At 43.3% G+C, this 13,511-nt stretch overlaps 1 protein-coding gene across 2 annotated transcripts in view; it reads right to left on the bottom strand.

The window, feature by feature from the left end:
• The window catches only part of VPS41 (VPS41 subunit of HOPS complex), a 115,431-nt gene that overhangs the window by 68,413 nt on the left and 33,507 nt on the right, over window positions 1-13,511 (bottom strand). For both annotated transcript variants that reach the window (XM_075418604.1, XM_075418606.1), the window contains one exon: window positions 1,196-1,270. In XM_075418604.1, coding sequence (XP_075274719.1) covers window positions 1,196-1,270 — 75 coding nt within the window. The remainder of the gene's footprint in view (window positions 1-1,195; window positions 1,271-13,511) is intronic.

Here is a 13,511-nt window from a genome sequence, read left to right as displayed (position 1 = left end):
CAATTAGGACACTCTTGCTGTGTTTCTCACAGGCTGTAAAATTCTACAACCCACTTTGATAGGCACTAGTATCCCAATTACTGTGTCAAGATACTGACATCAAGATATCTCTGAGAAACAAAAGGCTTGGATACATAAACTGGCTGCCTGCCTGTTGAGGAAAAAAACCTTACTTGCAAGCAAAAAACCCAAGCACATACAGTCTAAAGCGGTTGTTCCCCCACTTTGCCTACTGCAAGATCCAATTTTAGTTTTAATTTACAGAATTTTTACTGAATGAGATCTATCCATTAGGATCACCAACATTCCTCCTCCTCCCAAGTCTACTCTGTAAGAAATGTTCTCCTCAGTAAGTCAGATGGATATTGAGGACTGATTTAAATGATTTTTAATGCACTGTATTTGTATATGAGCATTATATTAAAAAAGAAGCTTAACTACACCCTGTACATTAGAATTTTATCATTATAAACCAACATTAGAAAAGACTGCTATTGACTTAAAAACAAAAAAGACATTCTTATAAGTGGAAAATCAATCACCAAAACCACTAAATGTCACAGCTCAACATTCCAGAGAAGCACTGATAATTGTTAGTTATACACTGCACAAATGATATATGTCCTCAGTCAAGGAAGTAGGTGCCAGTTTTTTAGGAAACTGTACATATATTGATTTTACATTTATTTAATGTGGCTGTTGTAAGACACTTTATTCTTCTGATAAACTATGATTGCTTATCAAAAGATTCTATAATTCAAGAGAAACATTCATAACGTGTGTGAAAATGAAAACCACCAGCCCACAGAAATCATGCCCACAAAATCCAATTTTGTGGATTTATAGCAGAAAGGCATTAAACTACTGTCTTGCAGGAACAGCAGAGTAGTCACTGAAGTATAACTGGCACAGCAGTAATGATTAAGGTGACATGTCCTCCTGCCACAGCTGTTAATCAGCTTAATACCAGTTACATTATTGACATTCTCGTAATTACTTTTCCTATGGCACATTTGTGCAAAACATATTTGACTTTAATTTTGAGTATTCAAAGGTGAGCCCAGTTCTCAAAATGGATGGGTCAAAGCGGTGGTGCTAAATGCAGGAATTAACTCCACAAGTATCACAATTATCTCAACTGCAATACTGAGGACTGCTCACTATCTCATTAAATATATAAATGGGTTTGTTGTACCTTGCCATCTTCTGAACAAACACCCATGTGTTCTCCACTTTCATCCAGACTGATCTGATTTATCTTCACTGGGCTCTAGAGAAAGAAAAGAAAGAAACAATGACTTTTAAAGTTGACTTTAAAGTTACATCACCAATCACATGCTTTAACGCCCCCTCCATACTTCCTGAGACTTATTTGTTAATGGTTGTGTGCTGTTTAGTTGCATGAATCAAAAAATTCCCACAGAACAGGTATTTCTGTGACAATGCTAGAAGACAGCCTTCTTTCCAGCCTTTTGCCTAACCGAGAAATTTTACACCTTCTGCAGTTACGCGCCTCAGGGCCCTGGAGCTCTCATGAAGTGCCAGGCTCCCAGACCTTGAGCATCTGCATCTGTGCACCACGGCTGTTCGTCAAGAACCTCTCTCAAAACTCAGCATGAAACATGCTGACCACACAGGCATCAAGGCAATTGCAAATTGTTCTTGTTTGGTCTGATGGCTACACTGGTAATTATTTCTTCCATCAAATCCCTTCTCTTGCTTTCATTTTTGCCTCTAATAGTGTTCTCAGAAGTCAGTATTAGAAGGTAATTGAAGCGCAACATAGGTGTACTCAAACACAGATACTAGGAAAAGCATGAAGACTGCCCCAATTTAATAAATTTTCCTTTCCCTATACAGATATACTTTTGGTTCTAATCTACAAGGTTATACGGCATCTGTTACTGTTTACTTTAGCTTAAACATCTACCCTTACCTTAAGTACTGAGGCCTAACATCATCATTTGGGCAATGCAATGCATATCCTCTGACACACATAGCCCCATCTAATTACATTCAAGTACCAAGAACCTTCCTATGTACCATGATCATGATTTCACCCTCTGTAACAAATATCTCATCATTTCAAGCATCATTGAAGCATCTTCACCCAAGTAAGTCTCTCTTACATGTTTAAGAACAGCTTTTCTTACTCTCATAAAATTTTGAACAGACTGAACTACAAAACAGATCACTTCTGTGGTTCTGACCGTGATAAAAAGAGAAATCCACGGTATGTTTGTGTGAAGAGAAAGTGTCACGGTGCTGGAGTCGTGGGGTCACATTAGATGTTACACAACTGCGTCTAAAATATCGCAAGTCCTTATATATTCTATGGCAGTTAGAATTACATAAAAAGGATATCAGCAAAAGTTATATAAAAACACACTGTCCAGATGGCCTATCTACAGGAGATAAACTAAGGTCTTCTCACAAACTTTGGAAAGCTTTTCCCCATAATCTTTCCCACAAAAGAACAATTCCAACTCAGGGAAATGAAGTTTTCCTCTTCCACCTTGAAAAATACATATGCCCAAATCCCATTTCATTTTCTAGAAGCTTCTTTCTAATCAAGGTTGAACAACTGAGCCCCGCACTGCAATGGTTGCCTGATGAGTTAAGAAAAAGATGCTCCCAGTCATTTTGCTTCCCGGCTTCCTTGCATGCAGGAGACACTACTCTTGGTCTCTGTCACTGCAAAATGCTGCATGGAAATATTGCAATTACTGCCTATCACAGTCGTCTTTCCACTGCCAAAAAGTGCACTGCTGAGGAAGAAGTCAAACTAACTTTATGTGCTCCAGAAGTCTTTCTTCGACAGAAGTATTGCTGCAGAGCAGTTACGCTGACTTGCTGGATTTCAAACTCAGAAGCAAGCGCACCACTGGCAGTGCAGGCAGCTGTTGCACGTTCCCTGGCTGCATTCCTCCCGATGCATTTTGGGGGGTGTCAGCTGAGGAGCACAGCTCAGGCCTGTCAGCCTGCTGGCATGGTCAACATCCTTGTGAAATCTGATTCTCAGATGCTACATACGCTAATGTGGTAGTACGTGGCTAATTCCAGGACTGGAGGATGCTGAGCAAGGCAGGACATGTCAGTTATCAGTCTCATTTCCTAGAAGCTTTATAAAAATTGCTAGCAGACACTTTTATTCCTGCCTTACCTTGAAAATGCCTTTCTAAACTTCTGTTCTGCTCATCAAGGTGCAGAAGAAGATTTTGTCTCTGTCTAGGGGGAACAAAATTTTAAAAAACCTGCCAGCGCATTTCCACCATTCCCTCTACAATGAGAAACAACTCTGGCCCTCTTGAAAGGACAAGCACAGAAAGTTCAACTGAGTTCATCATGGAAGCGGCACGGTTTTCTGTGGTGGGCTGCATCTAAGTTGCCACTGCCACAACATTCTGAAAGGTTCTTCTCTTATTACTCTGCAGTTGGAAAAGCAAAAAGTCCGTCTTGAATAGCCCCACTTTGACACAGGGTCCTACACTAAGGTACAGTGTTCAGCTGGCCATGTTCTTCTCATCTCTCCAGCACTTACATCTGCCATCAGGGCCGACATGACAGCAACAGCAGATCTAGCAGCAATCCTGTGTGATGGGCCTTCTTGGAGACAGTCTACTGCAACAAAGTCCCAGACAAGAAACAAAACGGGAGACACCACAGGAGTTGACAGCTCAGTCCTACAGTCCACACTGCTCCCATTTTGCTGCCAACTGGCTTTGATGAAGTTTGAAGCTGAAATAACGAAGTGCAGGGAGTAGGCAAGGTAGACCATGTAAGTTTTATTCACATAAAAGTTGAAGATGAGGAGCAGGAATTTATCTGTCATGATGTGGTTTGAAAGCCACGTGGCATATTTTGGAGATTAAGCGTGTGATTGCACTCAGGTAACCAAACAGAGTCTAGCAAGGCAAAGCCTCTCATTATCCACACGCAGAATGTTGTCAGTGAGGAAAAAGGTGATTCCACAGTATTTGCATTTTTCCCCACATTCAAAATTGTGCACAATACTTCTGAACTGTTTGTTGAGTAGAAATTTGACGATACACTATTTCATAACACTGTACACAGCTCACAACTTGTTACAAGCCTTTTGCACACCAAACACCTCTGTCAGTTGCTTTAAACTTTTCCTTTCTCCAATTCTTTTTTTCCTGTTGTCTGCAGTATACACAGATGACAGTCAGGGAAAACAAATAAATTCAACTAAAAGCAGGCCTGCTCACTTACACAAACCTCCAGCTAAGTTCCAACAGGAGATGCTATTCTAGATGATGCACACCAGACAAAGCAAACACAGAGTAATTTTTTTCCCTGCACCCAAGTTGAATTGGCACTATTGGCTACTAGCCTGTTCACTGATTTTACAAGTCAGAACTTTCCATGGAGCCCAGAAAGCGACGATAGAAAATGAACTTAAAACCAGACAAGGCTGATTATTAAATGCATTTTAAAATAAAGTCCCAGAAAGAACAGCTAATGGCAGGATCTTCTTGTTCAGAGCTGAGTAACAGTCAAGCCTATCATTTCCAGACCCAGATTCCACTGGAAAGCTGTTTAAGATTTGTATCTAAAACTAGCCAGGAAATCAGAAATAAAAGACCACAGATAAAAGTGATACACGTGTTATCTAAACCAAAGTGTTTCTTCTAGAATCCGCTCCAATTCATCTTTTCATATCAATTATTTTTATAAATATACTGCTGTGCCAGTCAAAGTTACTTACCATTTCAAATTTAGTTGTATTTATACCCTGCCAACACCCTGTGGACAACTTTGATATTTCAGAAAAGATGAATACAGATAATTTTGTGGGCTACCCTCCTTCACTCTGCTTTTATTTTTCAAACGTTATCAACTTGGCCATGGAGTTACAACTGTCTTTCCCTTGTGGTTTTTATTCCAACTAACCCACTGCAGAGTTTAATTTGCCTGGCAAAAGAAAATAGGTTTTGGTTTTTACAGTACAGAGAATCAGTGCCCTTCCTGCAACACCCACCTTTGCAGGTAGACAAAAGGCAAAGAATCACTCAAGATCTGAGAGGACGCAGGCAGCCACTAACTCACCACAATCTGGAGGGCTCCTTTGATACAGTTGGAACCAGGATACGCTCTGGGGTTTGGTCAGTTGACTGTTTTAAAGGTATTTTAAATGGGTGGGGAAAACAACTGTCCAAATTTACAGGTATCATATTATAAAAAAAAAAAAAAAAAAAGAACAAAACAAAAAAACCAACCCTAAGAATTACAACAGCAATCTATGGTCAAAGTGTCAATCTAAAAATTAGGAACATATACTCCATGTAAATATTACTCAATTAAGAGCTGACCTAATCTTAAACCCCACAACATAAAACCACAGGCAGCTGCATATAAAATGTTGAGGAAATTGTTAATAATTATTTCACCAGCACTATGTTAGCTAGTCTTTTCTTAACCTAATTAGGACCCCTAGCTTTAGGCCGAACAAGTGAAAACACACAGCTTCTTTGTGGTCACGATACTTCCAGTAGCGTGCAGATAACAGTAACACACATAGTATTTCTAAAGCACCATAATTCAAATAAGGCAATAAGGAGGATCCTCTTAGGGAGGGAAATACACTGAAATGATTAACCTGGGAACAGCCTCAGAATTTCATAAAGTGTGGAAGTTCTGACAAAGAAGGAATAAATGCCTTCAGCTGAATTTCCATTAGCTTCAGTTTTCTTTCTGATGGAGACATGTTTGGAATTCTGGACAACATAAGTAAGTTTGACTGTTCAAAATCAATAACATCAAGCTGACACTACAGAGAAAAAAAATGTTACCTTAATGGAAGAAAGAAAAGTTTAGGGAGAGGGAGAAAAAGCTAGCAGGCATCTTGCACATAAAAACCTAAATGCAGGCTTTTGCAAAATCCTAAATTTAAAGGAAAGGAAAATCAAGTATCTATCAACAAATGTACCTCATGTGATAATCAATTACCTAATATAAAATGCTTGAAATAAATGCACTTAGTATGGATTATGTCAGCTCTTCAATTAGGAGTAAATTCACTGCCACTCACAAAGCTTCTTTTAATTGTGTTCTTTGTGGCAACCCCTTCTCCCCTGACACTCATCATCAACCCACCTTCCACTATCAGTCCCCCAATGGTGAACCTGAGAAATCAATCTGCTAATGTATAATTTGTAAAGCTCCTCTGACTAACAAATGGATAATTGATTCTTTCACAAATGCTGCATCCCAATGGATATGAAGTGGATGAACAAGAAACTAAGACTAGATTTCACTCCAATTCTGTGAGAAATGCAGTATTTACAAGCTAGGAATCTAAATGTTTTAATAGTTGCCTGTGACTTCATGCCTTTTAGCCATGGTTAGCAGGCAAGCAACACACACATTAGGAGTGTGAAAAGCAAAGCAGCGTTCAATCATACTTACAGCAAAGCTCATTTTACTTTAAGAGGTTCCCATTGCTAATACAACCCCCTTAGGTAGTGTTTTCATCCATTCTTTAAAAAGAATTTTCAGAAACTTTTCCTAAATTAACCCAAACATTTTTATTTATCTATCTATACACACACATGTATACACACCCAAAGAAGAACAGTACCCATTGGTCTTTTCCGCTACTATAGTATAAATCTGGATCTACATAACCATGATGCAGCTGCTCTCCATACTAAGGTAAAATGTACGCACACCAAAGTTTGAACTGTAATTGAAAAAAAGTCTCCTACAAGTGTCTATTTTTCATTTATTCATGTTTCCATCTACATGACAATCACAAACAAGTGTGTAAAAGTCGAAAGTACAGCAGTACAACCAACCAACCCACTGCTTAAAAAGTTAGCCCACTGGAGTTAAGGACTATGCTTGTATTGTTTTCACCATGGTGGAAGTATCCAAGTGCAAAATACTGATTTGTAAGCAGAAACTGGCTCAGTTACTGTCATAACTAAGCTAAGCCTTGCTCTAGGTAGGATGAGAAACCTGCTTTGAATAGAGTCCCAACTCTTCAGCTTTTACATCTGTAAATTAGACATTCCATACGCATTGACACCAATGAATTATCACAAATAGACAACACCTTTAGGACTATCAGGAAAAAAACAACCTAGGCAAGTACTGAATATTCTCTTTCTCCAAGCGTGCCTTTCCAATCCAAAATGACACCCTCAGCCCACCTAGAAGAAAGGCTAATTTATGTAACTTGTCAAAAAAGGAGTTCCACTTTTCAGGGCCTTTTCATTTTGGGAGGTGATAGGAGGTGAAAGCATATAAACCAGAGTGAGTCTTCAACTACTAAAAGAAAAAAAAAAAAAAGGAAAGTGTAGCTAAGCACAAGTGTATTACATGTTACTTGTCCCACCTGTTGTGACTTCAGAACAGCAATGCCCAGAGATCTCTTGTACTGAGGAATTACCTTTAACACGAAGAAACTGAACCCATGCACATCTCTTCACAGAATCACAGAATCACAGAATAGTAGGGGTTGGAAGGGACCTCTGTGGGTCATCTAGTCCAACCCCCCTGCCGAAGCAGGGTCACCTACAGTAGGCTGCACAGGATCTTGTCCAGGCGGGTCTTGAATATCTCCAGAGAAGGAGACTCCACAACCTCCCTGGGCAGCCTGTTCCAGTGCTCCGTCACCCTCAGAGGGAAGAAGTTCTTCCTCATGTTCAGACGGAACTTCCTGTGCTTCAGTTTGTGCCCATTGCCCCTTGTCCTGTCACTGGGCACCACTGAAAAGAGCTTGGCCCCATCCTCCTGACACCCACCCTTCAGATATTTGTAGGCATTTATAAGGTCCCCTCGCAGCCTTCTCTTCTTCAGGCTGAACAACCCCAGTTCCCTCAACCTCTCCTCGTAGGGGAGAGATGCTCCAGTCCCCTCACCATCCTTGTAGCCCTCCGCTGGACTCTCTCCAGTAGCTCTTCATCTTTCTTGAACTGGGGAGCCCAGAACTGGACACAGTACTCCAGATGAGGCCTCAACAGGGCAGTGTAGAGGGGAAGGAGAACCTCCCTCGTCCTGCTGGCCACACTCTTCTTGATGCACCCCAGGATCCCATTGGCTTTCTTGGCAGCCAGGGCACACTGCTGGCTCATGGTTAACCTGTCGTCCACTAGGACACCCAGGTCCCTCTCCGCAGAGCTGCTCTCCAGCAGGTCCACCCCAAGCCTGTACTGGTGCATGAGGTTGTTCCTCCCCAGGTGCAGGACCCTGCACTTGCCTTTGTTGAACCTCATCAGGTTCCTCTCTGCCCAGCTTTCCAGCCTATCCAGGTCACGCTGAATGGCAGCACAGCCTTCTGGTGTATCTACCACACCTCCCAGTTTGGTGTCGTCAGCAAACTTGCTGAGGGTACATTCTAACTCTTCATCCAGGTCGTTGATGAAGAAGTTAAACAAGACTGGGCCCAGTACTGACCCCTGAGGGACACCACTTGTCACCAGCCTCCAACTAGACTCAGCGCCGCTGATGACAACCCTCTGAGTTCTGCCATTCAGCCAGTTCTCTATCCACTTCACCGACCACTCATCCAGCCCACACTTCCTCAGCTTCCCTAGGAGGACATCATGGGAGACTGTGTCGAAAGCCTTGCTGAAGTCAAGGTAGACAACATCCACGGCTCTCCCTTCGTCTACCCAGCCAGTCATGCCATCGTAGAAAGCTATCAGATTGGTCAGGCATGATTTCCCCTTGGTGAATCCATGCTGACTACTCCTGATAACCTTCTTTTCTTCCACTTGCTTCATGATGGCCTCCAGGATAAGCTGCTCCATCACCTTACCCGGGATGGAGGTGAGGCTGACCGGCCTGTAGTTCCCTGGGTCCTCCTTCTTGCCCTTTTTGAAGATTGGAGTGACATTGGCCTTTCTCCAGTCCTCAGGCACCTCTCCTGTCCTCCAGGACCTCTCAAAGATGATGGAGAGTGGCTCAGCAATGACATCCGCCAGCTCCCTCAGCACTCGTGGGTGCATTCCATCGGGGCCCATGGATTTGTGGACATCCAGATCACTTAAGCGATCCCTCACACAGTCCTCCTCGACCAAGGGAAAATCGTCCTCTTTGTAGGCTGCTTCTCTTACCTCCGGGGCCTGGGATTCCTGAGGGCCAGTCTTAGCACTGAAGAGTGAAGCAAAGAAGGCATTCATTAGCTCTGCCTTCTCCGCATCCTCCGTCACCAGGACACCCGCCTCATTCAGCAGCGGCCCCACGTTGTCCCTAGCCTTCCTTTTGCTGCTGATGTAGTTGAAGAAGCCCTTCTTGTTGTTTTTGACATCCCTTGCCAGCTTCAATTCCAGGTGAGCCTTGGCCTTCCTCGTCGCATCCCTGCATGCTCTCACCACGTTTCTGTACTCTTCCCAAGTGGCCTGCCCCTCTTTCCACATTCCATGGACCTTTCTCTTCTGCCTGATCTCCGCTAGAAGCTCCTTGTTTAACCATGCAGGTCTCCTGCCTCCTTTGCTAAATTTCTTTCTCAAGGGGATACATTGCTCCTGTGCATGGAAGAAGTGTTGTTTAGAGAGCGACCAGCACTCATGGACCCCCCTGCCTTCGAGAGTCCTGGCCCACGGGATTCCTCCCAGTAGCTCCTTGAAGAGGGCAAAGTCAGCCCTCCTGAGGTCCAGGGTTTTGATCCTGCTTATCGCCCTGCTTCCTCCACGCAGGATCCTGAACTCGACCATTTCATGGTCACTGCAGCCGAGTCTACCTCCAACCTTCACATCCTCCACCAGTCCCTCCTTGTTTGTTAACACGATGTCCAGCAGCGCGCCTTTCCTTGTTGGTTCCTCCACCACTTGCATCAGAAAGTATCATCGATGCTCTGTAGGAACCTCCTGGATTGCGCCTGCCTAGCTGTATGGTCTTCCCAGCTGATGTCAGGGTGGTTGAAGTCCCCCATGAGAACCAGGGCCTGTGACTGTGAGGCTGCTTGCAGCTGCCTGTAGAAGGCCTCATCAACCTCCTCCTCCTGGTCAGGTGGCCTGTAGTATACACCCACCATAATGTCACCCGTGTGAGCCTGTCCCTTAATTCTAACCCACAAGCTTTCAACTCGTTCCTCATTTGCCCCCGGGCCAAGCTCAATGCATTCCAGTTGCTCCCTCACATATAGAGCAACTCCCCCACCTCTCCTTGTTGGTCTGTCTTTCCTAAAGAGTCTGTAGCCATCTATGACAGCATGCCAGTCATGCGAGTTGTCCCACCACGTTTCTGTGATGGCGACCAAGTCGTAGCCGTCCTGCTGTATAATGGCTTCCAGCTCCTCCTGTTTATTGCCCATGCTACGTGCATTGGTGTAAACACACTTGAGCTGGGCTGTCAATCTCACCCCTGGCCTTGGCACTCCAAGCCTAGGCTCATCCCTAGTGAGCTGGGCAATATCCCCTTCCCCCTTCGAACCTAGTTTAAAGCCCTCTCAATGAGCCCCGCCAGCTTGTGGCCAAGAATTCTTTTTCCCCTTTGTGATAGCTGAGTTCCACTTGTTGCCAGCAGGCCCGGTGCTGTGTACACCTCCCCATGATCAAAGAAGCCAAAATTTGACCGATGGCACCAGTCCCTGAGCCACCTGTTAACCAGGTGAGTTTTCCTGCCCCTTTCAGTGCTGTCCCCTGCCACTGATGGGATGGAGGAAAACACCACCTGCGCCCCTGATCCCTCAACCAGTCGCCCCAGTGCCCTGAAGTCCCTTTTGATGGCCTTGGGACTTCTTTCTGCTACCTCGTCCCCGCCAACCTGCATTACCAAGAGGGGGTAGTAATCAGAAGGCCGCACCAGACCAGGGAGTTTCTTCGCAACATCCCTAACCCGGGCCCCAGGGAGGCAGCAGACTTCCCTGTGGGATGGGTCCGGTCGGCAGATCGGGCCCTCTGTTCCCCTCAGAAAGGAATCACCTATGACAATGACCCTCCTTTTTTTCTTAGTTGAGGCAGTCGTAATTCTTGGGGCTGTCTGACTCATTCTAGGCAACCCCCTGGATGGAGCCTCACCTTCACCTTCTTGCCCCATATCCTGCAGTCTTGCACTGACTTGTACATATTATGCACATTTGTAGAGTTTTACTGATACAATAGAGGGAAAATCAACTCAGAAAAGCAAATTCTGATGCTGCATCACAGTTTACCTATAATAACATAAAAGTACACATAAACCTATATGTTTATATACAACCAAGAAACATAATGTAGTAACACAAAGGTTTAAATTGAAAAGGCAGAATCACAGAATGGTAGGGGTTGGAAGGGACCTCTGTGGGTCATCTAGTCCAACCCTCCTGCCGAAGCAGGGTCACCTACAGTAGGCTGTAAAGGACCTTGAGCTTTAGAAGTTACATAGTAAGCTGTTCACCACTGCCTAAGATAGAAGTAGTGCACTCTGAATTTGCAACACTTAAAATTTTGTTTGATGAAAAATTACAAATATCCACACTGAAGAGATTTTGTTCAACAATACTGGCAGACAAATTCTGATAAGTAAGTGAGGATTCCTGCTCCAGTGCTTTTCCTATAACACTCTTGAATCTGTCATTCTCCAAATGAAAAATGGGAGATTATATTGGTTAGCAGAAAAGGGAGGGAGGAAAGCTGGGGAGAGTGACAAGGTCTGGGACACAGAACAATAACAACATTAACTTCTATTTTGTCTGCAGGAAGGCAGACCTGGCCTACAGAAAAGAAAGATCTCAAAAGCTTGTCTGAAGCTAAGGGAATATGAGGACAAGGAATCTCTGAAACATAGTCTGAGAAAGTGAGAAAGACCAAAAAGCCTACAGTGATTTTAATATTTTCCACAGCAGTGAATCCCTTTATCTTGTTTGTCAACTACAAGGACTAAGGAAAAAAAAAAAAAAAAACCAAGGAAAAAAAATTAACAAGGGATCTCTCTAAATCTGTAGTTGTTGCTAGATAATCAAAATGCTTGTCTAGGAATGATGGAACTATTACCGAAAATAAACCTATATCGAAAGCCTACACTGCTTCCTAGCAGAGTTTAACCATTAGCTAATTCCTGGTGGATCCAAAGTAGAATCTCTTTTCTATTAAAACACTGGTGTGTAAGGAGATATCCTCCCAGGAGTTCTGTGCAAAAGTAACCAAACTACTCTTGTTTCCTCCTCTCCCCAAGTCCCCCTTCTCCCTCCACTGTATAACTGTAGGGCTTCAGTGATGGTAAGTCCTAAGCCTGCCTCTACTCCTCTGTTGCTATCTGTGTATTAAAGCCATACAACAATAAGAAGCAATATTCCCCACCACACACCCACGGCGAGGGCCGAGGAAGGGCTGCAGGCGATGACTACACACATCTCCTTTGGAAGACCAAACGCAAGCGTATGAGAAGACGACACCAGGCAACCTGGAGGTTCACCTCAGTGATATCTCCAACTGCTTTCTTTTCAGAACAGCTTCCCAAGCACAACGAACATAGAGAATTCATCACTCAGCATTAACTTTCCACATAGCGTACTGAATTATAAAGCGGGCTTTGAAGAACAAACCTAAAAAACATACCTAAACCTCTAAGGGTGAAACTTACTGAGGCACTTTCACAGCTTGCTTCTAACAGAATTCCACCGCCACTGTCATTAATGTATTTAACAGAATTTTGTAGAATTCTACCCCCTGAAGTAGTAAGTATGAGATTTTTCACCACTTCTTGATAAGCCACACTTCTTGATAAGAGAGGCCAACAAGGTCATACGGTGCAAGCTCTTATCAGGACAAGTTTTCTTTTTAGATATTATTTTATTGGTGCTTTGACCAAACAACTTTTAAAGAAGCAAAGAGGCTCTTGACCATTCTTCTCAGGGGTCAGGCATTGTTGGGCCAACATCAATTCCAGGAAGATTTTCACAACAGCCATGATGCTCATCCAGCTCCTTGACCTAACACAGGACAGAGGGCATGACCACATGGAGCCCACCATCCCTGCTTCTCCATACATTCCACTACCTAGCCATTATTTTCTCTACAACTACATACTTCTCTTCCTTCTGTCAGGTCCTGCAATGAAAAACTGCACTAAGTATTTTTTCCAGTTATTTCAGCCTGTCAACCATTCCACTACAGACAATGATCCCAACCCAGTGGCTACTGAAATCAGTGAAAAGATCTCTCACTCATGGAATCAGACAGAAGCAGAAATATTGTAAGCGAAGGAACTCCCTTTCCTGGCTGAAAACCATATAAGTAGTCATATTCCTGGCATAGTTAAATACTACACTGGGTGACCAATGCTGAAGTTCAGCCAATAGCAAGAGCTAGAGCTAAAGTGCCATTTTCCATGTAAACATTCAGTTATGAACACTGGTATAGATTGGCATAAGTCAGAGCTATATGCAATAATAAAAACATTTCCTGCTTACTGAAAATATTCTGTATTCTCTTTGGACACCAAATCTGGAACTTCCTTTATTTGCAACTATGTCATCTTGGGAAGTCTCACAAACCCATCAGAGATACTCAACAATGATCAACACCGAGTGTCTGATTCTTGACAGGATCCTAAAAACATCT

The sequence above is a fragment of the Opisthocomus hoazin genome, chromosome 4 (assembly GCF_030867145.1).
Source record: "Opisthocomus hoazin isolate bOpiHoa1 chromosome 4, bOpiHoa1.hap1, whole genome shotgun sequence".
In the NCBI taxonomy this organism is placed as follows: Eukaryota; Metazoa; Chordata; class Aves; order Opisthocomiformes; family Opisthocomidae; genus Opisthocomus; species Opisthocomus hoazin.
Note: the sequence above shows the minus strand (reverse complement) of the source record. Positions and strands in the feature narration are given on the sequence as shown.